The following is a 23,123-nucleotide window of genomic DNA, read 5'->3' on the forward strand; positions in this document are numbered from 1 at the left end:
GGTCTTTAAGGTAAAGAGAGAAGGCTTTTTTAGTTCGTGCCTATTATTGTTTCCAGGTTGCCAGCTTCTTCAGCTCCAAGTTTGGGATATATTAGGCAAAAAGAAAACCCATGGAACTCACCACCGTGTGATTCCTTGGGTGCTGAAATCCCTAGTTTGTATGCCTTCTCTCCACCTTTCAGAGTCTTCTTATGTTTATTTTATATATAATGTTCAAAGTTTTCAGTTGTTTTACCGGGAGGAATAGGGCAATGTACATCTACTCCATCTTCCTGAAAGCAGAAGTCCCCATTTTTTAAACTGGTTCCCACTATGTCCAACCATACAAATTCCTGGAAAAATGAGGATACAGTCTGTGGAAGAGATTTTTCTTTATGTGATGCTTACATATTTGGACAAATCTGCACCAGTCCTTCATCCAAATGAGTTATGTGGCTGAGCTAACCATATAAGAATGTCCAAATCAGATGTTAAATCAGGGTAGGACTTATAATATCAACTTGTGTAAACTAAATATGTTGAAATGCTTTTGATTTCATACTTACTAATTTAACAACTTTCCATTCAAAACTTTAAAACAATCATTAAGCTATGTTTGCTTAGGGAACTTTTATGTAATCTTATCTCTCCAAAGGAACTATATGGCATCATGCTGCTAAACCCAATTTCAGACTTTCAAATACATTTTGTCATAATAAATAGGTATTTAAATATACTTATTCAATAACAGAAGTATCCTAAAAGAAAATGGCCTAGAACAGTGTCTACCATAAAGTAGGGACTAAGTAAATATGTCATATGACAAAAGATACCCATAAAAAGTGTCTAAAATTTTACTGTTAAATAAAAAAGCATTTCCCTCCTGTCAAACATACGAGGCTAAATCATTTTTCTTTACGATATATGCTTTCCTAATTAACCAACAAAAAATTATATGTCTAATTTCTATGTATTACTAGAATGTACTTAGAACTATCTCCTTATAATAATACACTCTCAAATGTACTTGGCAATAAGCAGATTCAAGTTTACTTTGATCTAATCAGTGAACACTGAAGGTTCTAATTACCTAACAAATCACTAAGAACAAAAGCTTTTTAAAGGACCAATACAAATAATTCTTTCACTGATATTTTTTCAGAATAATAAAATATGTAAAACAGGAAATTATAACACATATTTTAGTATTCTCATTACCCTTCAACATCCTTAAGACATAAATATTAGCTTAACAAAATAGAGATATTCCTTAAATCACCTTACTCTAACATAGACTTTTCCACAATGTGTTCCTCAGAATCCTAAGTTAAGGATATATGTCTGTTAAGATATTAACAGATGTCCCACAAGAAGGAAAATGCCAGGTTAAACACATTTACACAAATCTCTCTACTATAGGAATCACTGGAATATTTAACATACAATACACACTTTGTGTGATCTTTCCAAAGAGGATTACTGGTATAGTTTCCCAAATTTATTTAATCACAGAAGGCTTCCCCAGAATATCTATTATATCCTATAACAGACTAGTGTTGAATAGAACTCAATCTGAGATATACAGAATGGCAAAAGAGCCCTTAAACACTGATTCCCTACTTGGTCAGGCAATATAAAGATCAGATAACTAATAAATATCTGCTAAAAAGCAATTCAGTAACGAAAACATTGTGATGGTTTTTTTTAATTGCAGGAGATTCTTAGTACTCATTATAAAAATAATCTCTAACCAATCATGCTGAAAAACAACTATAAAAATTGATTAAGTCTGCTATAATGATAAATTAGGTGAGTGCTAATTTGATTCATATTTTAATCTTAAATATTATTTACAAATTAATTTGTCTGAGAATGAAGATAAAACAACTCCAGAAACTGGGTGTTTCAGATGAAGGTAAAAAGAAAAAAAAATTAAAAAAAAACACAAAACACTTTGATTTTTAACAGAACCTCACATTTAACTGTCTGAAATCAAACCCATAATATGTGGCACACTGAATACAATATACAATAAACAGAACATATAGCTATCAATGTGTATGTTTGTGTGTGTATATATGTTAGTGTATATGGATGTGTCTACATCTATATCAAGTAAGACAAAAATAACAGAGTCCACTAACAAAGGTAGGAAAATAATTTTAAAAGAGTAACCATTAAAATTGAGCCTAAATTTTATATAGTCTGAGTGAACAATTTTATAATGTTTCTTTTAACTAGAGTTTTGCAATCCCTATTTATACGAAATTCCTTTTAAAACATATAGAATTAATAAAATATACAATGGCAAGCAGTAATATAAAACTAATTTTAGATGCTATATGATGATATTTGTGGGCTAAGAAGAGTAAGTTAATGGTATGAATTCAGAAAATAAGGAGAAATCACTTACCTCTAACTACAGTTTCTCTGAAGGTAGTATCCTCCTTAGAACCCCTATCTTGGGTAGTTTCACCTGCTGTAATTTCCCTCAAGAGACTCCAGCAAAGTCTAGAAAGTTTTAAGTTCTCTTCTGCAAGCCCTATTAGTGCATGTGCGTTATAAACCTGCTCACATACTGCTTCATAGCTGTAACTTCCAATTCCCACTGAACCACTACCACCAAGAATATCCATGTATCAGTGGAGGATTCCATTCTCCTTTGGATTCCATTTAGAAATGTGATATTGTTCACTTCTCCAAAAGCATCTTCCAAATCACTCCATTATTGTGTCTATTAATGTACTTAAGAGAGTAGTGGCAAATCAGTAGGTAAATAAATAATGACATACAGATTTAGCTAAGCAATTATATTTGCTGAATACTCAAATATAAGATTCCAAAATAACAGCACAAATAAAACTAACTTCCTCAACACTCAATTAATATGTTAAAAAAGAACTAAAATAAATGTATATGTGAAAAATCTTTCATGAAAAAGACTTTGATAAGGGAGAAAAATGGTCTGAGACTACCAAATATTTCCACAGTATATTTTGCCAGAGAAATGCTAATATTTAAAAATTAGTAAGGGAATCAGTTATTGAAAAACAAATGTTAATTTTTCAATTATTTTCCAGTATGTCATTTCTATCTTGAACTGCCAAAATAAAGTTTAAAAATAAAAAATATAATAAAGCAAAAATGAAAAAGCTAGCTACCTAAATCAAGGCCAATTTAATCTAGAATGGACAGTTACAATGAGTACTCCTGAACATTTAACAAAATGTTTCAAATATGCTCAGGAAGCAGACTGTGAAAAACAGTGGAGGAAAGGAGATCTGATCTTATGCTATCCAGAAAAGTTCTTTTACTTAGATGCTTGCTTCGGATTTCCACTGATTGATTCCATTACTTCTTGCTGATTATTTCCTGACAGCAATATAAAAGTAGGAGAAAAAGCAAAGGGAATCAATCATCCTACAGGGCAGAGGACCAAACCATACTTGTAAAACTACTTTAGAAGATAAAGTATGGAGTAGCTTTAAAGATACATCTTTTGCTAAGAGCCACCATCACCTTAATAACAGAATAAATAAGACCAAAACACATAACCTGACAAAATTCTCCTTTTTTTAGATGTCTTATTTAGCTTTGAAAGTGTCCCGACACATATATTCAAATGTTTTTGAACACTTTAATTTTAAATGTCAACTTAATTCCTTCCATGACTCTCCTTTTGTACAAGTAAATACACATACATCTAGATAAAATACAGCAAGAAAATTATAAAAAAACAATTAATAAATAGATAACAAGAGGAATGACAAAATCTTATATAATCCCCAATTAGATATTCAGTATATGAATAATTAAGGTGATTACAGCTTTGATTTTTAAAATTATCTGTGCTTATACAATGTATTTTTTTAACTAAATATTCAGAATAAGGATGCTTCTTTAACAATGCAGTCATTGTCATAAAACCAGAGGTGAGTTTTTCCCATTTTAAAAGTGTTTGGAATAAAACAATTCCCCCAAAACAAAAAGTACTTTCCAGTGAAAAAAGTGGTCACCAAATGGCATTTATAAAATAGATTTTTTAGATATTAAAAAAAGATAAAGATGAAATTATCTAATCACCTATCAAAAAGAATAAAACACTGAACCATGAGGCAGTACATTTGCATTTATTTTCCCTCTTATACATGCACTATTAGGACTCACTGAAGTATCAAAGATCTTCTAAATCTTGCTAGTTTAAATGCAGGAATGACTAACAACCCAAGAAGGTGTATCTAGGATGATACTTACCTTACAAGAGATTATATCACTGTGCTATTACATACTCTGTGTAAGGATACACAAGCAGTCAGGTGAAAGGTACACACCACACTAGCAAATGCTTGGCTGGACCCATAAGGTCGGATGACCAATGGAATATCAAGATATGTGTCGATTCTCCAACCCTCATAACCACATTCCAGACATCTCACGTAGTCCTTCAGCTTGCCTTGATACAGTTCATTTATAAGATCCGCCTAAAAATAAGAACATTCGCATTTTTTAAATTGTTTCTTAAAGAATAATTTTTAAAATATGTGAAAACATTATTCATGCTTTTTAGAATGATTCACAAAAGGATATTGATTTTTTTTTTTTTTTTTTTGAGACAGAGTCTCACTTTTTTGTCCAGGCTAGAGTGAGTGCCATGGCGTCAGCCTAGCTTACAGCAACCTCAAACTCCTAGGCTCAAGCGATCCTTCTGCCTCAGCCTCCCGAGTAGCTGGGACTACAGGCATGAGCCACCATGCCCGGCTAATTTTTTATATATATATATCAGTTGGCCAATTAATTTCTTTCTATTTATAGTAGAGACGGGGTCTCGCTCTTGCTCAGGCTGGTTTTGAACTCCTGACCTTGAGCAATCCGCCCGCCTCGGCCTCCCAAGGGCTAGGATTACAGGCGTGAGCCACCGCGCCCAGCCAGGATATTGATTTTTAATGTTAAAAATCTCAGAAAGCTTTAGTATAGATTTGTCTATAATTTTATATTAAAAAATGACAAAAATCACCTAAAATCCATAAAATTAGATTAACACTAATTAAAGAGTCAATGTGCAAAAATTAACTATTTTAATACTTACATCATAAAAGAACTCAACTATTAAAATAGGTTTTGATGAAATCAGTTACCAATTTATTATACCATTAAGTCTGATATTATCTTTTCATTAGGATGAAAATAAATTCTAATCTATCACTTTAGGTAGGTTCATAATTATACAACTAAACAACGTTGTGGTTGTATTTTTATAGTTTTATATATGCATATCACCACTCTCATAATAATATATTGATTTATAAAATCATATCCTCTAGCTCAAGATGCAAATACTTACAGTAATATACATAAAACAATTTTAAGGAGAAATATGATACCATAACTTTTTTTTTAAATGTATGGAAATTCAAAATATATCTTAAAATCCATCTCCCTCAAAATGTCCTCACCTAAAAGAACGGATCTCTCACTTAATCCCCAAACTTAGCCAACTGGGGCTCCTCTGGCTCAGAAGGCACTAAACTCCCTAAGTAAGGACCCTCCAAGAGAATGCCTTGCCTCAAGATTCTTATACCAAAACTTAGGAACTCAGTAGGAATGCCCCAGTTGATCTTAATGGAAGTGCTGACTCACAGAGAAGAATATAACAAGGAGGAAGGGTAACTTCAGACCTACAAAGAAAAAATAGCCCCTAATACCATCTACATAGTTACTAAATATAGTCCTGTAGGACTACGTAGAAAAACTAGATCACTAACTGAAAAATTTTGTTCATTATCTCTTAAGAATAAGCATGAGGGAAAGCATACTATAATTTACTTCTTTCATGAATTTACTCTTCAAATGTCCACGACTTAATAAGCCTTCAAACTGGATCCATCATCACTGTCTACACCAAGACTATTTATTTAATGAAGCCTCCTTCATTCCTCTGCTCTAGTCACATGTGATTATGTCTTCTGTACATAGGAGGGCATTCCAAAGTGATTCCAACCAGTGTTATTTAAACATCTGATAGCAAACCACCACAAGAAAATTATTTACATTGCAACCCAATAAATATTACTGTAACAACAGTTTTATAAAACAATATTTAATCTTACTTATGTGATATTCTCTTAGACTTCTCTATTCTATTCCATTTTTTGAAAGTGCTTGTGTAGACCCATTAAAATGATTTCATAAACAATGAATGGATTGTAATCTATGGTTTGAAAAACTCTGGTTTAAGCTATCACAAGTTCTAATAAGAAATCAAACTCTCCAAGCTACCTTATATATTCTTCCCCTTTTATCTCTGTGATCCTCTATCACTATACCCAGTATAAACCCTCCCCTATACTGAGCTCCATCCAAGTCAACCCTACTCCTCCCTCATCCTGATGATGTATCTAACGTCCTTTCCACTTCTAACCTGCTCCTCCTTCCATTAGAGAAGGGTCAGATTAATGAGGATCCTAAACGTCAAACACATATGACTATACTTCATTGGTCAAAATGAAAGTCATACTTCATGACAATACAATGTATAACAAATTATAAGATATAAAATTTACTTAATAAATATCTGAAAATATTGCTTAAAAATCATCTCAAAAAGCCATACATACATATGAAATATGAATTATATAATTTTTAGAGCTAAAATAGACCTTCCAGATCATACAGCCCAACTTCCTTAAAGATGAGAAAACTGAGACCTTAGGGGGGTTTAAAAAGGATGTTTATGACTCAGTTAATGGCCAAATGAAAAATATAATAATACTAATACTTTCAATTCCCCATTCATTACTTTAACCACTGGACTAATGCTCAAGTTTTAAAACATTTCAACAGAATAAAAGTTACTTTGGCAGGGCGGGGTGGCTCACGCCTGTAATCCTAGCTCTCTGGGAGGCCAGGGTGGGCGGATTGCTCAAGGTCAAGAGTTCAAAACCAACCTGAGCAAGAGCGAGACCCTGTCTCTACTATAAATAGAAATTAATTAGCCAACTAATATATATATAGAAAAAAAATTAGCCGGGCATGGTGGCGCATGCCTGTAGTCCCAGCTACTCGGGAGGCTGAAGCAGTAGGATTGCTTGAGCCCAGGAGTTTGAGGTTGCTGTGAGCTAGGCTGACGCCACGGCAATCACTCTAGCCTGGGCAACAAAGTGAGACTCTGTCTCAAAAAAAAAAAAAAAAAGTCACTTTAAGGTCATGAATGATTCATTAGAAAATAATTCCCTCAATTTGAGAGATATGAATTACCTGTTCTGTTTGCTTCCATTTCTGTTCCAAAGCATCAAACATGACTCTGCACAGTTCTTGTACATCATGCTGCTGCCAAGCTATTTTAAGATAAAATTCAATTAAAAACAGCAATAAATTTAGTATAATGAAACATTAATTTGTGTCTAAAAGCAAACAGGCAGAAATATGAAAAAGTTTACTTTAATGCTAAATTTAAAAATAACACAAAAATATACATTATAGTCATGAAAAGGCCATCTCAAAGAATCTTGAGATCCCAGCATTCTATAAATCATATATGCTTCACAGTGCTACAGTATTTGTCATTTTTGTTATTTTTCATTGTAAAGAAATGTGTTATAAAAATCTAAGACAACAAACTTCCAATGAAAGTTTGAAAGTTTTAAGAAAAAGATAATTAAGTTGTTAATGTGTTTGTAATATTATTGTTCCCCAGAATTCCTTTGAATATTAGAAACATTTATCATTATAAGAGAATTAGTACCCTCACTACTATCCCATCCAAAGCTCCTTGTAACATCTGTGGTTTCAATTGCTCTCTTTTTGCTGGTTTGTAACAAAACAAACAGCCTTTGAAGTTGGTATGGGATACTTGTCACTGGATCTTCTTCAGATTCTTCAAATTCCCACCTATTAAAATGAAATGTTCAAAAATTATTTATAAGATAATCTTATTCTTTAAAAGCATAATTAATATCAGAATCATAATAATGTAAGATTTTAATTCTGAGAGCTATACAGAGTTTGAGTATTAACTGAAATTAATAACATCTAAGGAAACATTAGTCTTTGTCTAATTCATAAATTCAGAAGAACTTTAGACTTTAATAAGAAAAGACATAAGGCATAACTATTGAGTTCTCAAGAATAAAAAGCAAAGCTCATTTACAACTAACTGTGGAGCCTAAATCTGATCAAGACTCCTGTCCTAATTATTAATTTACAAAAAAATACATGGAACAGAAAAATAATATTAAATGACACTATGGCATTCAACCACCCAAATTCAAGCTGTTGAAAACTATAGGACAAATGGTATCAGTTTTCAATATATATATTTTCAGAGACAAGGTGAAAGGGGATTAGAAACAGATTAAGCAAAGAATTTTAGCAATTAATTATAATGTACAGATCTTATTTGGATCCTGATGTGAACAAATTATTAAATGAGGCAATGACAGCAATTTTAGCACTGACTGGAAATATAATTTATAGACGTTATTATGGCGGTGGGCTTCCAAATAATCAGGATAGAGGATTATATGCAGAAAAGACTGATTATGAATTGATAATATTCAAAGCTAAATGATAGGTACAGAGGGACTCATGATACTATTTCTCTCTTTTTGAATGTCTAAAATTTTTCATAAGTTAGGGAATATAAGTAAGTTAGTAAAATGATGTGAGTATTTTTATCCTCACAAATTTATGAAAAACAGCAGTCTAGATCTAGCTACAGGATCAACAGCAAGTGAATTCACAACTGAAGACATTAAGATCTCATGAAAAAAATAAGATCGGGGAACTACAGTTGGTAAAGTACCCACAGAAGTTCTTAAAATAATTCTATATTCAATAAATGAAACACCAGGATAAAATATTATGTAAGGACAATATTAATGATATTCTATATCTTAAGTTAGTGATAAGATCACTCTATTATTACTTTCCATCTCCCTTTTAGCTTCAAAAGGAGGCTTGAGCATTAATTTTTCTCAATTGCAGTTTACAAACACAGTAAAATGCTTTTTTCCCCCTTTTGGGTACAGACCTCTATTAAAAAGTTCAATACTTTCCCTATTTTAAGACTTAGAAGTCACAACTCCCTGACTTTACTACAATGAAATATAGCAATGTAACAAGATTGTACTTGTACCTGCATGAATATATACGAATAAAAAATAGATGGGAAAAAGATAGATCAATTAATTACAAAAAAAGAGAAGTCACAGCTCTGTGAGCCTTCCCCTCTTTTTACACACTGGAGCTCCCTTCTGCCTCACAGGTGTCAATGGAATACATTCACTTTTTTCTTCTCAAGGATTCCCTGCAAACGCCTCTACCTGATACCCAACATCAGCTTTAACAATCTCCTCTTCTAGACTTAATCCCCAGCTTTTTTTTTTTTTGGTTAACCTAACAGAAAGTACTCATAGTTCACAGTATAGGATCCAAAATTATCTCAGTAGTTGTGAGGGAACACTGAAGTTAAAATAGAGAATGCTCAAATTTCTTGCAAGGGAAATTCACTAGTGGGGAGGAATTACTGTAATACAAAACTGCATTCTCACTTGTCCTTTACTTGCTGTTACTCCAGTCACTTAAGTTAGAAACTCTGGTGCTATCTTTGATTCTTTCCTTTACTCCTAAATAAAACTGGTCACTATGTCCTGTCAGTTTTAATCTGGAATATTACAACCACTGCCACCATTATCATTCTGACTCTAATCCAGGGGTCCTCAAACTATGGCCCTCGGGCCAAATGCAGCCCACTAAGGACATTTATCCAGCCCACCAAGTGTTTTTGCTGCCACTGCCTGTCCTGCTTAGCAGCCCACTCATCCCGGGCCCACAGTGCACATGTGTGGAATGTGCACTGCACTCTCCAACGGCCCTCCAACAGTGTGAGGGACAGTGAACTGGCCCCCTGTTTAAAAAGTTTGAGGACCCCTGCTCTAATCTATCCATGCCTGGTTTAATCACAGATTCCTCCAGGGTTCTCAAATCAATCCTGTATACCACACTATGTAAACTTTCCTAAAACAGTGTATTTAACATGTAATTACATGCCTCTGAATCAAAGTAATGGGTTCTATGTTGGCTACTATACAACAAGCGAATAAAATAAACAAACCTCTATCCTTTCATGCTAGTGCTACTCTAGTGATATTCTGTGCATAGTCTAGAGAGGTTCTTGGTTCTACACTAAGAAACATCATCAATGCTCTTAGACTTCGTTTGTTTCCCTACCTGCTATACAAACTTTATTCTCTCATTCTCAAAGCATTTGGCCCTCCTCTTTGACCTGATGTCTAAATCCTCCTTCTCACTCACTGGGTTCCATTCATGAAGGGTTTCTTTTGTTCCTCAAAGGCCTTTGCACTTGCAGCTTCTTATGCCTTGAATGCTCTTCCCGCAGATCTTTACAGGGTTAGTTCCTGTGAAGTCTATTCACGTGGTAAGTCCTCAGCGAGGCCTTTCCTGACTACTTACCCGAAGCTGTGACCTGAGCCTAACCTACCTCCTAACAGTTATTCTTCCCACATTACTCTGCTTTCTTTTCTACTTGGCATACATGACTATGTGAAATGAGATTATTTATACACATTTTCCTAATGAAGCTCTAAATGAGGGGCTTTGTCTTATTCACCACTGTAATTCCTATACCTAAAAGAATGCTTGGCACACAGCAAGTACTCAATGTATGTATGCTGAATGAATATCCTTGGTTTTGCTCTTAATTTTCTCAACACTGCTATAAATCTACAGACCATCTTCACAGTATTAGAACTCATGGTTAAACAAGGTCCTGGAATACCCATTTCTACATAATACTTGCCAAAGCAGGCATATCATCCTAGACTAATCAGTCTATTCTAGTTTGAGAGCAGGCTCCAGACTCTATCTATTAACCTCATTTTCTAGTACTCTGACAAAACGCTGGTTATGCTGACCCCTGGAGGCCCCTGTAACACATTGTACTTTTTGGTATCAACTACAGTGCAGGCAGAATAGGGTATTGGATTCTGGCATCTACCGGGTGTCACTTCTAGCAGTGTCTTTGGGCAAAGTACTTACCCTTTCTGCCTTCAGTTACCTCCTTTATAAAATGGGGATAATAGTAGTACATAATTCATAGTTACCGTGAGAATAAAGTGAGTCTATATATAAATGCTCAGAACAATGCCTGATATAAACAAATAATAACTAATATTTAGGTAACACTATTATTCACTTTTGCTTTTGAAAGTCCTCTTGTCTGCAATGTTCTTTCTTTTTCTCAACCTGGCCAAATCATATCTAGCTTCATGACCTACTGTCTTCACTAAGCCACTTCTCCAAGTTTCAATACTCTCCCTTCTCTCTAAACTCTCTGGGCATTTAGCTGTCCTTAAATGTTATTTATTTAAACTATTTTATACATAAACATATTGCTACGGTGGAAAGATCTATAAAGACCTTATTTCTAACTCCCTCTCTATCCACCAAGTGCCTGTCATCTAAACACTACTGGGCAATAAATACTTACCAAATAAAAATCAATTTTTATAAGTAAATTCAGATATCTGCCTTTAGAGTTTATTTAAATATGAACTCCCTCCACAGAGCACTCTAAAGTATCTGATGTATATAATCTTTTAGAAACACACACACACACACACACACACACAAAACAAGCTGTATATATATTTTAATTAGAAACAAAGTTTACAAGTTTAAAAAAATAACTTTGGATTCTTACACTGCAGGGAAAGGATAGTATGGGTTATATATTCAAATTCTCTCAAAAGCAGGTAACATTTATTTCTTCATAAAGGTGTTATATCTATAAGTGAGGAAAGTTTAAATTTACCTCATATGTAAATCTTATCAATTGTATCCTTTTGCAGTCTATGCACTTCTGATTCTCTCTCCCCACACATTTTTCACATACCTGTCTCTCATAAGATCTGTGTTCTTATTAAAAAAGTTACATCTTATGAAGTGAGAAATGCCCCAAACTTTACAAGTGTAAGAAGCAAATTAAATTTTATTAGTTAACACCTACATTTTTATTCTTAAATCAATTTTATTTAGAGAATGTTTTTGAATACTTACTTATATAATGCATTCCTAAATTCAGGAGTCATAAAAAGTGTTTGCAAAAGACTATTCAAATAGCAAGTCATTGCCTGGTTTACTAATCCCACGTATCCTTTAAAGAGAAAATATGAACATATGTTAATCTACATTTAGATTAAAAACATAACAAAAAAGAATACATTAAGAATTTAACACATAGTAAAGATTAAGAGGTTAAGGTTACTCACTTGGAAATTATTTCAATTTTCTTCAACAGCACCTAAGAAAGATCCCTTTTCTAATATTGCACTTTACATGCAAACCTTGTTTCATGGAATATGTCAGTATATCTTATTATAGGTATGTCCAGAGATTTTTATATAACATCTAATAAAATTTTAAGAGTAATATATTTAATATAGCATGTCGTATTGGCATAGAAATAATTTTTCCCCAAATCTAAAAGTTGAGGACTAAAATGGAAAAAATATAAACATATTCATTTAATATATCACACACACTCAACTGTGTGTACACTCAGACTGTCATGAACCAGTTATCCCTATCACCAAGCCCTATAAACCAGTTTCTACCAAAAATAAATAACATAAAAAAATAAATTCACTGTATACAAACTCATAAAAGCTGAGACTTTAAGTAATGCAGTGGCTTCCTCTATTTTAACAAGCCCATCAAGTATGCAATTCTATAGATTAGCATGTTAGGCAAGAGTAATTTGGATCCATACCATCTGTACTTGTATGATTCTAAGAAGAGACCAAGTATAATACTTTAACTATCTGCTTTTCACTTTGTTCAAGCTTTGATTTCTCATTTTTTCATCTTTAAGAATACTGTGTGCATGTGTTTATATATTTTATTCTACGTTGTGATACAATTCTAAACTGCTTCCACTCCTGACTACTCCCAGCTTGAGTTGTTCTCATAGTATCCTGTCCTTAATCCATAGCAAAGCCTTTATCTCACTGTTCTGTAATTACCTATTTATTTGTATGTCTTCCCTATTAGACTGGGAGAGCAATCTGATATTTCTCTCTCATACTACCTAGGACAGTAGCAGATGCACAAGAGGGCAGTGTATATGCCTTACAAGTAACACAAATTTGTATGATATCTAGCCTGATTGTTAATGAAAAGCATTATTTCATTAGTTCATAAAAATAGCCTTTCCCCCATAAACAACAGCACTTTGGCCAGAAGACCACGTTGTTCTGCACTTTCTTCTCAGCTGAGGCTGCTTGGGATTTCCCTTCTTTTCCATCTTCTTCTCCCAGTTCCTCAACAGTCAGAGACAACCAATCTACTTGAAGCCTTAAAAGGTAAATGATTACTACTACTGTCCTCTGTATACCTACAGGCCAATCATGTATCACCTGTTTGTGACCTTGTTTCCCTTACCTGGTCTTAGAAAAGGGGGAAGGGTGTTGTTTCAGAAAATGAGAGAATAATAGTAATTAATTTTTGCCATTGCTCTTTATTTTGCTATTAGCAATAAAAAATCATATAGACCCCTAAGATCTGTTGTACTTGATTTAGCACCACATTTAAACAGAATGAACACTGTCTCACATAAATGTACTCTTAATTTCCAAAAGTACAATGATTTTAGTTAAACTAATACAAATGCTAATGAGTTAAAGAAGTCTTTGTCATTATGCATTGTCTAAATCAACAAACTTCAAAAAACAGCTATTATCAAGCAGATTCTGTATCTGAAATAGTTACTAATCAATATTTTTAGTACAAGCCAGTAAGAGAGAAGAATGTGAGAATATATGCCATCCTAGAGGCCACATGCAGAAAGAAATCCTAAACAGAACCAACAGATAAGGAAGGAGAAATCAAACAGGCCAAATGAATTAGAATCAAACAGGCCAACTCTTGCAGTAGATAAAATAAAAGGAATGTTAAAAAAAACTGGCCAAAGATGGGTATCATGGACTTAAAGTTTTTAATCACTGTGAGTCCACATCAGCCTTCAATCCACTCCTGATCCATCAAAATTCATTCCCCATCTACCATCTCCTATCAACAGTAGCTGGCTACCAGAGGGAGGTGGTAGAAAAGAAAAACAGAAAAGAATATGTTAAAGTCTCTAAACCTACTATGTTATTGAGAAATGTCTTTCTACAGCCCGAAGTTGAAATGATGAGTGCATTTTCCAATGAAAACATTTTGTATGTGGTGGCAAAATTTACAATAATCTCTTAAGGAAAATGCAAATTCAATAGTGACCGACAAAACAATTTTGAACCCCTTTGGATGCTTACAGACTATTTTATTTCAGAAAGACAGTACCCCAAAACACTGAAGGTAGGGAAAGAAGTGGAGTAGAAGTGTATAATTGGGAATGAAGAGTATGACTACATGGCAATGTATATCACAGCCTTCTAAAAAAAATTTTTTTAAATAAACATCAACTTAGTAATTCAATTCCTGGGAACTTTTACCCTAAGGAAATAATCAGAGATGAAAATAAAAACTTATGTACAAGAATTTTCATCATAGTATCAGTAATAACCAGAGACAGTTTAAATGCCTAAACCTCTACAATGAAAACACTATTTTTCAACCATTTAAAACCCTCTATTAAAATACTATTTAATAACATTAAAAATGCTCCTCATACAGTATTAAGTGCAAAATATAGATTAAAAATCTGCTTAGAGAATGGTGATTCCCCATTTTCTTAAAAGTATATATATGGAGGAAAGATAAAATAAAAATAAGCAAAATCACTAGACATGGCTTCTCCTAGTGGTGTCACTTTTTTCATTTTACAGTATGACAATGGCATGTATTACATTTGTATAATCAAAGAAAGATTTTTTTAAAGCATATCTTAGTCTCAAGGAATCCACAGGCATCAGACAGCCTTAGGCATTTGAACCTCATACAGAGCACAAAGTAGAGTTCTATAAACATCTGTCACATAAAGGACACAGCAAATATATACAGCAAATATAACAAGAATTCTGATTAGTTAAATTTGGAACTTTCTCAAAGTGTTTCAACTATCTCAGAATAATCTTGGATACTTACTTAAAACAAAATGCAATTTCTTCCAACCTACCACAGAGCAGCTGTATCAGCGTTTGGGAAGTAATGCTTTGGAACCTACATTTTTAAATAAGTACCCTCAAATAAGTTTTAAAGAAATAAAAATCTGAGGCCGGGCGCTGTGGCTCACGCCTGTAATCCTAGCTCTTGGGAGGCCGAGGCGGGCGGATTGCTCAAGGTCAGGAGTTCAAAACCAGCCTGAGCGAGACCCCATCTCTACTATAAATAGAAAGAAATTAATTGGCCAACTGATATATATATATAAAAAAAATTAGCCGGGCATGGTGGCACATGCCTGTAGTCCCAGCTACCCGGGAGGCTGAGGCAGAAGGATCACTCGAGCCCAGGAGTTTGAGGTTGCTGTGAGCTAGGCTGACGCCACGGCACTCACTCTAGCCCGGGCAACAAAGTGAGACTCTGTCTCAAAAAAAAAAAAAAAAAAAAAAAAATCTGAGAATCACTACTATGGGAAACAGTTTTATTATCTCCTATTATCTAAAATGGAAGATATTATTGCATTTTCTTTTATTGTGATGGTTACTGCAAAAAGTTCTATTTATATAAATGATTCTAAGTATCAAAGATGACTAGCTTTTACTATTATTTCCAGAACAAATAAACCATTAAACCTGCACAATGATTAGATATGATAAAATTATTCTCAGTTCTAATTAACAAAATATAGTAACAATGTCTACAATGTAACTCTATAGTGTTCTTTTTATACTGGATATTTGTAATATATTCAAAATCACCTCTGTTTTGAAGTTCTAAAAGTAAAGGTTCTGAAGCTATACTTAGCACAAAATACCATTAACTAGATGTGCAATCAAAGGCTTCTTTGAAAATTGGTTTCCACCTCATTTAACATGAAAATACTATCTACTACAAAGGTTTGTTGTAATATGAAATGATATGTAAATGTATCTAGATTATATTCCTTAGGTAATTAACTAACCGTATATATAAATGAATAAACCTTTGCATAAATAAAGCAATTTCACTAGCTCAATAAATTGAAAAAATTCAAAAATCTACGCTTAATCATGTTCAGAAAAAAGTTTTAACAGAAATTTTAAAATAATATGGTTCATTTCAGACATATGATTAGATTAAACTAAAAGATAACACAGCAAGCCCAATAAAATAAGAATGGCATATCTACTCCAAAATGGAAGTATATTTCCTATAGTCTGTTCTAATCTAAAAATGAAATAATACTTTCCTTTCCAGAGGAAGTCAACTTCAAAAATGTTAAGATTATAGTCAAAATGCAAAATTCTTAAAAAGAAAATTCTTCCTTCAAAATATAATATTAAATTTTTCTACATTATTATTAAATAGAAGCAGTAACAATATAGTAAAAACAATAATGGGTTGAGGGAAAGGTAAACCACATTCTTATTCTAACTTTGTTGCTGCTGCTGGCTAGTGATCTTGCTCTGGGTCTCTGTTTTCTTATCTATAAAATAAGAGGATTAGGCTTAAAAGCACTCAAATTACTCTGGGTCTAATGTCCTATGATTTTATGAAAATACAACAACAACAATAAATCTTACCAGTTTCTGATTTATTCAAAATAGATGAATAGGAGTAGCTTTGGCTGACATAATCACTGGTAGAGCCCACAGAACCTTCTCTTGGAAGTGGACCTATAAACCTGTCATGAACACTGTCATCCACAGCACTGGAATCCTCCTAAAATGCAGCATAATCAATATTTAATAACAAACGTTGCTGAAACAATGAATAAAGACATACTAATTGCTGAGGCAAAGAAAAAAAGATGTGGCATTACTATCACTGTTACCACCAAGGCATTCAAAGGGATGTATACGCTCATCATTTCCCATAGAAGGTTTGAATAATGTCTGACATAAAACACTCTGGAGAAGTGCTCATATCCCCTTCCACGGTGTTTACTTTCTAAATTTTCTTTACACAAGAAAAGACTTCTGGTGCTTATAAATCAAAAATACCATGTACTCCTTGATGACAGAATCTATCATTCAGGCAGAGAGGGGATATTCAATAATTGTTGGATGAGATGGATAGTTTTCTACTGTCTCCAACAAGAAACTTCCTATTAATGAGGAAGATGTTGAAAGGATTAAAGGGCATGTAAACATAATAAGCAATTAGGACAGAGCTGAAGAATTATTATGCATTGAATCCCTACATTATGAATCCAGAGTTCCCTAAATGAATAGCTATTCTAGATTTCAATGTCATGCAGACTAATTCAAACCCTCTTATAATGTTATAACAATAAATGATGAGATTAAGGAAGGTCAAAGAATATATTCTGGTATTGCTTCAGTATGGATGCACTGTGTTTAATTACTGTCTACTGTCCAGAGAGGTATTTTTATTCACAATAATAGATTTCTAAATGAAAAGCATCAAATAGAACAATTTTTCCTGAGTGAAGTTTCATTGAAGAGAAGGGTTCTCAAAAGCATGTACAGGAAGAAAAGGCCTCTGAAACATGGGAAAGATCTTTGTGGGGTTCTAACTTACACATAGACCAAGCCCCATGCTTAGTGTGGCAGTAGTCTTGAAGATGGAAGCCCATGTCAAATCCAATGTGGCAACAGACTATATGCACAAATAATGGTGCTATGGATGTCTGCTGTAATTATGTTATTTTTTTTTTTTTTTTTTTTTTGAGACAGAGTCTCGCTTTGTTATCCAGGCTAGAGTGAGTGCCGTGGCGTCAGCCTAGCTCACAGCAACCTCAAACTCCTGGGCTCGAGTGATCCTTCTGCCTCAGCCTCCCGAGTAGCTGGGACTACAGGCATGCGCCACCATGCCCAGCTAATTTTTTATATATATATATATCAGTTGGCCAATTGATTTCTTTCTATTTATAGTAGAGACGGGGTCTCGCTCTTGCTCAGGCTGGTTTTGAACTCCTGACCTTGAGCAATCCACCCGCCTCGGCCTCCCAAGAGCTAGGATTACAGGCGTGAGCCACAGCGCCCGGCCTGTAATTATGTTATTATATACACTTATGACAAAACAACTTAAAATGGAAAAATAATAATTTATTATGCAAATTACAAAACACATCTCTCCTCCTGTCTTTGGAAAATTAAATTCCCAAGTAGTAGGTGACAGTGCACAAAAATTATGAATAAAGGGCCTTCTGAACAGCTTACCAGTAGTATTTGAGGTTGTTCACCATCTTTATCTGTTAAATGCAAAAAGTTCTTCTTTCCTGGCTCAAAATTAGCATCAAGAAGAGACTTGTCACTGGTATGATCAAGTGGAGCCTATGGACATAAAACATAATATCTCAGCTTATGAAAAACTTTCATTATAATAATAAAATCAAATTAAATAATATGTAAATGGATACATATCTACATTTAAACAGTATTTTTTCAATAATGATCTGGTAAAAGTCTGTTCATCTAGGCTTGGAATTAACTCATCTACTCATGAACTGGGATAGCTAAGCCCAGTGAGTGACAGTGCAACACTGACAGGTATCCCAGAAGTTCAAATTCCCCAACATCTAAAAAACTGCATAGAGAAAAGGTAAAGGTTAAGCAATGTTAAGTACTACAAACAAAAAAAAAAAAGAATCTATAAACACTGCTATTTCCATGTTCTCTAAAATGTACACAGTATAATATTTAATGGATTTTCAAGAAAAGCAACTAAAGATAATTTTATATAACTAAAAACTGTAAAATCATGTTTGATATATGAATATAATAAGAATTCCCAGATAAGCAACAGACTAAGCAACCCAACTAAAATAATTATGTAGTATAATTATACAATGGAACAAAAATGTAACTAATGTAAGAGAGCCTTCAAAAAGACCCCTTAAGGAAAAACCTGTCCTAGTAAATGATACCCATTTCACATCTACTGCCAGAAGGGGGAACTGAAGTGAACATTCCTTTAAAAATTAAACATCTAAGATTCAGCAGTCTTCACCCAACTCTTTTCTATGGTAGGACAATTTTAACCCTAGCCACCATTCTGACACACTCTAGTTGGTGGATGAGAAATGGAACTCTGTATGTCCAAGCCCTACTCACTCACACTCCAGACCACTGTTGAGAAAAATGAGGGAGTAGGAGTGAACATCCTATTCTTCTGTTTTAAAACCATCTTGTTATATTGAGAAATGCTTTTAATGTTTCACAGACATGGGTGTTATCTCCTTAAAAAGACTCATTTTATGAAAATGCCTTTATTTCTTCAGAAATTAACACTATATAAAAGTATAAGTATTAAGGACAAAAAAAAATTAACTGAAAGAGATTCTGCTACTTATTATCTGTGTGACTTTGGGCAAGTTACTTCACTACTCCATGACTAAGTTTCCCCACCTCTATTTCATAGGGTAGTTATAATAACTAAATAGGATTATATTTGTATAGAATTTAGAACAATACTAGGAACATATTAAGTGCAAAATAAAGAGTTAAGTAAATAAAATAGCAAACTTATACGATCTCTTAACTTTGGCTCACATTTGGAAATCCACAAGAAAAACAGGACATAGAAAATCTAAAGCTAAGTGAAGCTACATGGAAGGAAGAAAGGTATTGATTGCTGGGTCCCTAAAATTTACCTGTGGGACATGAAAAATTAGAAGATATAGCTGGAATACAAAGGGGTTTTACCTCAATAAATGTCTGTGTATGTATAAGGTGGTAAGTAACTACATGAGCTTGGTTTTCAGAGGAACATCCATGTAGCATTGTTGAATGAGCAGGTCAAAGCAGGCATACTTGTAGAAATGCATAGAAGGCAAATAAAAATATATAAATGGAGTACTTGAAAACAGTCACAGCTGAAGAGAGAAATAAGTGATCCTGACACAGAGCTATTTGAAGCTATTGTGGAAGATCATCTAACAAATGTTTTTTGGGTGCATAGCATGAATGTCTATGGAGGATACAAAATTAATACTATGAGGTTCCTGCCATCAAAACACTTATAGTCAACCAAATGGAAAGACACAAATGAATAACAACAAAAAGAAACTGCGATAAGTGGAATGGCATAGGAGGTCAAAGAGAAAGAAATTACTTTTAAAGTGCCATACATAAGGAAACATCACATAAGGCTCCTTAGGTAAAAGATAAATAGGACTTGGGAAGATGCATAGCACAGTATATAGAACTATCCTTGAAACTGAAAAAGAGATAACATTAGAAGTTACATGGCAATGTGCCAGAAAGCACTCAAAGTTTCAGATTAAATATTGTTTATCTTTCTACGCCTTGGATTACCAATTTTACTGGTTAATTTCAGAGGGAAAAAGTTAACTAATTTAAAACATTAGTTCTATTTTTTTTAAAAGAAAACCACAAATATATTACAGAATAGAAAGTAAAATATCATGACTTTAAAGGCAAATGAGGCAACATCAAACATCTTTGATTCTTCTGTGGAGCCAATTAAAAAAATACACCTTTCAAGTACCATAGGCATACACATTCAATTTCATTTGCCATTAGAAGTATTTTCCTGGAAAACTTAAGAGCAGCAATGGCATAAGACAGAAAAGAGGTAATATAAGCAAAAACATGGAGATGGAAAAATATAAAAATGTGTATTAAGAAAATAAATTAATACAATATTTAGGAGTTCAGAGTACAAAGACTTAAAGAACCAATTGTGGCTTGTCTTGAATGCTAACCTAGAGAAACTGATTTTTCATCAGTGGGCAGTGAGAGTGACTGAAGATTTCTGAACTAGAAGGTGACATGAACACTTAACTATAGATGACTGAAGATCATTCTAACAGTAGTATACAGGGTGAACATGGATTGAGAGATGGGAAACAAAAAATATTTAGAATACTATTCTAATAGTGCACATAAGATCCAACTCAACAGTCTCTTTCACCACTCTTCCATGCAAAAGAGATAAATGATTCTACTATGGTCTGAATGCTTATGTCATGCATATGTTGAAACCTAATCTTCAACATGAAAATAATAAGAGGTGGGGCCATAGGAGGTGATCAGATCTTGAGGCAGAGGCCTCATAAATGAGATTAGTTCCTTTATAAAAGAGGCCAAAGGAAAGATGTCTATCAAGGGTACTAGAAATTTATTTAATAATTTCAATTATTTATTTCACAGTAAAAAATAATATAGGTTTAGGCCAAATGGTGGCCTAAGGACATGTCTAGTGATAATCCTCCCCTAAACTCCTTGAAATGTCAAAAAATAGTTTTTTTTTAAGAAAAATCTTACAACACTGCAAGAAAACAAAGAGTGCCCTTAGCAAACCAGAAATTCTGAGAAATTATAAGATAGAAAGCAGACCAGATCTATAGAAAAATAAAACTAGAGGAAACCATAGCCCAAAGCAGCTATAGGACAAGACATAAAGGTGGTAGGGAACTCCAGACTAAGGTAGAGAGATAGAGGCTAGGAAACCATTTGAGTGAGTAAGAAGGAAAAGGCATTCTGATCAGTTTGGTCTTTCCTTTCTTTTCTTCCTTGTGCTAAGAAGCAGATAGCAGTTTCTGTTTCCTGCCAGGATAAATAAAGCATGGGTATTGTGGCCAGAGAGGCAGAGCAGCACTGTCCAGCTAGGTACTGATCACCCCCCAACCTGAAAGTGTCAGAAACTAGCTGATACCAAGACAAATTATAAACATACCACACCCAGCAGCATGTCCCACCCCTTTCCCACAACAACCAGAAATTAAATACACAGTAAGTTTAATCAGCATTCACAGAGATACTATAACAGAGATTCTCAAATGTAAAGATGAGTAGAAGATAATAATCACTAAATATTTAAAGAAATGCTACACCATGAAAAAGATAAACTAAGACAATAAAGAAGGATAAATAATTAAGAAGAATAAGTAACAGAAGAATAAATTAAGAAAATAAACCCTCAAAGAGATCTGAGAAGACTATAGTCATTAAAAATGTTTTTGAGCTTGAGAGTTGAAGTCAAAAGCCACACAAAGAAAAATAAACATATAGAAAGAAAAAAGTTACCCAGAAAGACACGCAGACACAATAAAAGTTTCCTAGAGATAATCTCTGTTAACATTGGGGTGTATGTCCTTCTGCTCCTTTCTTTCTATATAGATTTTTTCTTCTTTTCTAAAAATCAAATCATTAAATACATGATTTTATATCCTTTTTCATTGAAAAATATAAGATGAACATCATTCCATTGCATAAATATTGAAAATTTCTTTAGTTGACAGAATATTATGATCATCACCTTTTATGAATGAAAAAACTAATGAAATGACATTACTCAAACTTTAGGACAAGTAAATGTTGAATCCAGAATGGAGGCAAAGGAAAGAAGAGGGATCCAATTATTGAGCTGCACATACCATCTTACTGTAGTTGTTATACTTTTGCTTATGATACTAAAAAGAGTTCCAGGATTTAATATAATTATTAGTACAGTAACAACAATGATTATAATAACATTATTAGCAGCTTATAAGAAGATGCTTCAAGTCTAGGGTTTTACCATATCAGCAGTATTGATTCCATTTCCCCACACCAAATCAAAGGTTCCATTTATGTAGCCTACTTTGTTGGCCACATCTTCAAAGAGCTTTCTGACTGGAGTAGATGCTGGTAAATTTAAAGTGATCCGTTCATTCACTGTCTTTGAATTAGTAGTATCTTGTATGATACATAAGACTCTAGGTTCTTCAGCAGCATTTTCTATCTGAAATTTAAAAAAAAATATGATTTTACATATTACTTATCTTTAAAGCAAAACAAAACAACTATAATTAGCCAAAAATTTTTACAACTAAATGTAAAAGAGCCCACAAAATATTGTTTTCTCTATGCTAGTATTACTGTTTTATTATGTCTGAAATACACTCCAATGTGTATGTCAAACATATAAGTACTACATACATTCATTTTGGGAAAACTGGGGCATGTTTCAGAATCAACAGTCAATCTTGTGGATATTTGCTTTCACCTTTTAATGTTGTAAATCAATGGTCAACAAACCATGAAGACAATATATCTGAGCAATTTTAAGTTAAAAAT

At 33.4% G+C, this 23,123-nt stretch overlaps 1 protein-coding gene across 3 annotated transcripts in view; it reads right to left on the reverse strand.

Moving 5' to 3' along the window:
* The window catches only part of USP47 (ubiquitin specific peptidase 47), a 109,171-nt gene that overhangs the window by 49,244 nt on the left and 36,804 nt on the right, over positions 1–23,123 (reverse strand). For all 3 annotated transcript variants that reach the window (XM_012785692.2, XM_012785702.2, XM_012785685.2), the window contains 7 exons: positions 22,585–22,788; positions 18,261–18,374; positions 16,659–16,797; positions 12,055–12,151; positions 7,721–7,866; positions 7,234–7,313; positions 4,311–4,460 (listed from right to left, as the gene is read on the reverse strand). In XM_012785692.2, the coding sequence (XP_012641146.1) occupies positions 4,311–4,460; positions 7,234–7,313; positions 7,721–7,866; positions 12,055–12,151; positions 16,659–16,797; positions 18,261–18,374; positions 22,585–22,788 (930 nt within the window). The remainder of the gene's footprint in view (positions 1–4,310; positions 4,461–7,233; positions 7,314–7,720; positions 7,867–12,054; positions 12,152–16,658; positions 16,798–18,260; positions 18,375–22,584; positions 22,789–23,123) is intronic.

This window comes from Microcebus murinus, chromosome 4 (genome assembly GCF_040939455.1).
Source record: "Microcebus murinus isolate Inina chromosome 4, M.murinus_Inina_mat1.0, whole genome shotgun sequence".
Lineage (NCBI taxonomy): Eukaryota > Metazoa > Chordata > Mammalia > Primates > Cheirogaleidae > Microcebus > Microcebus murinus.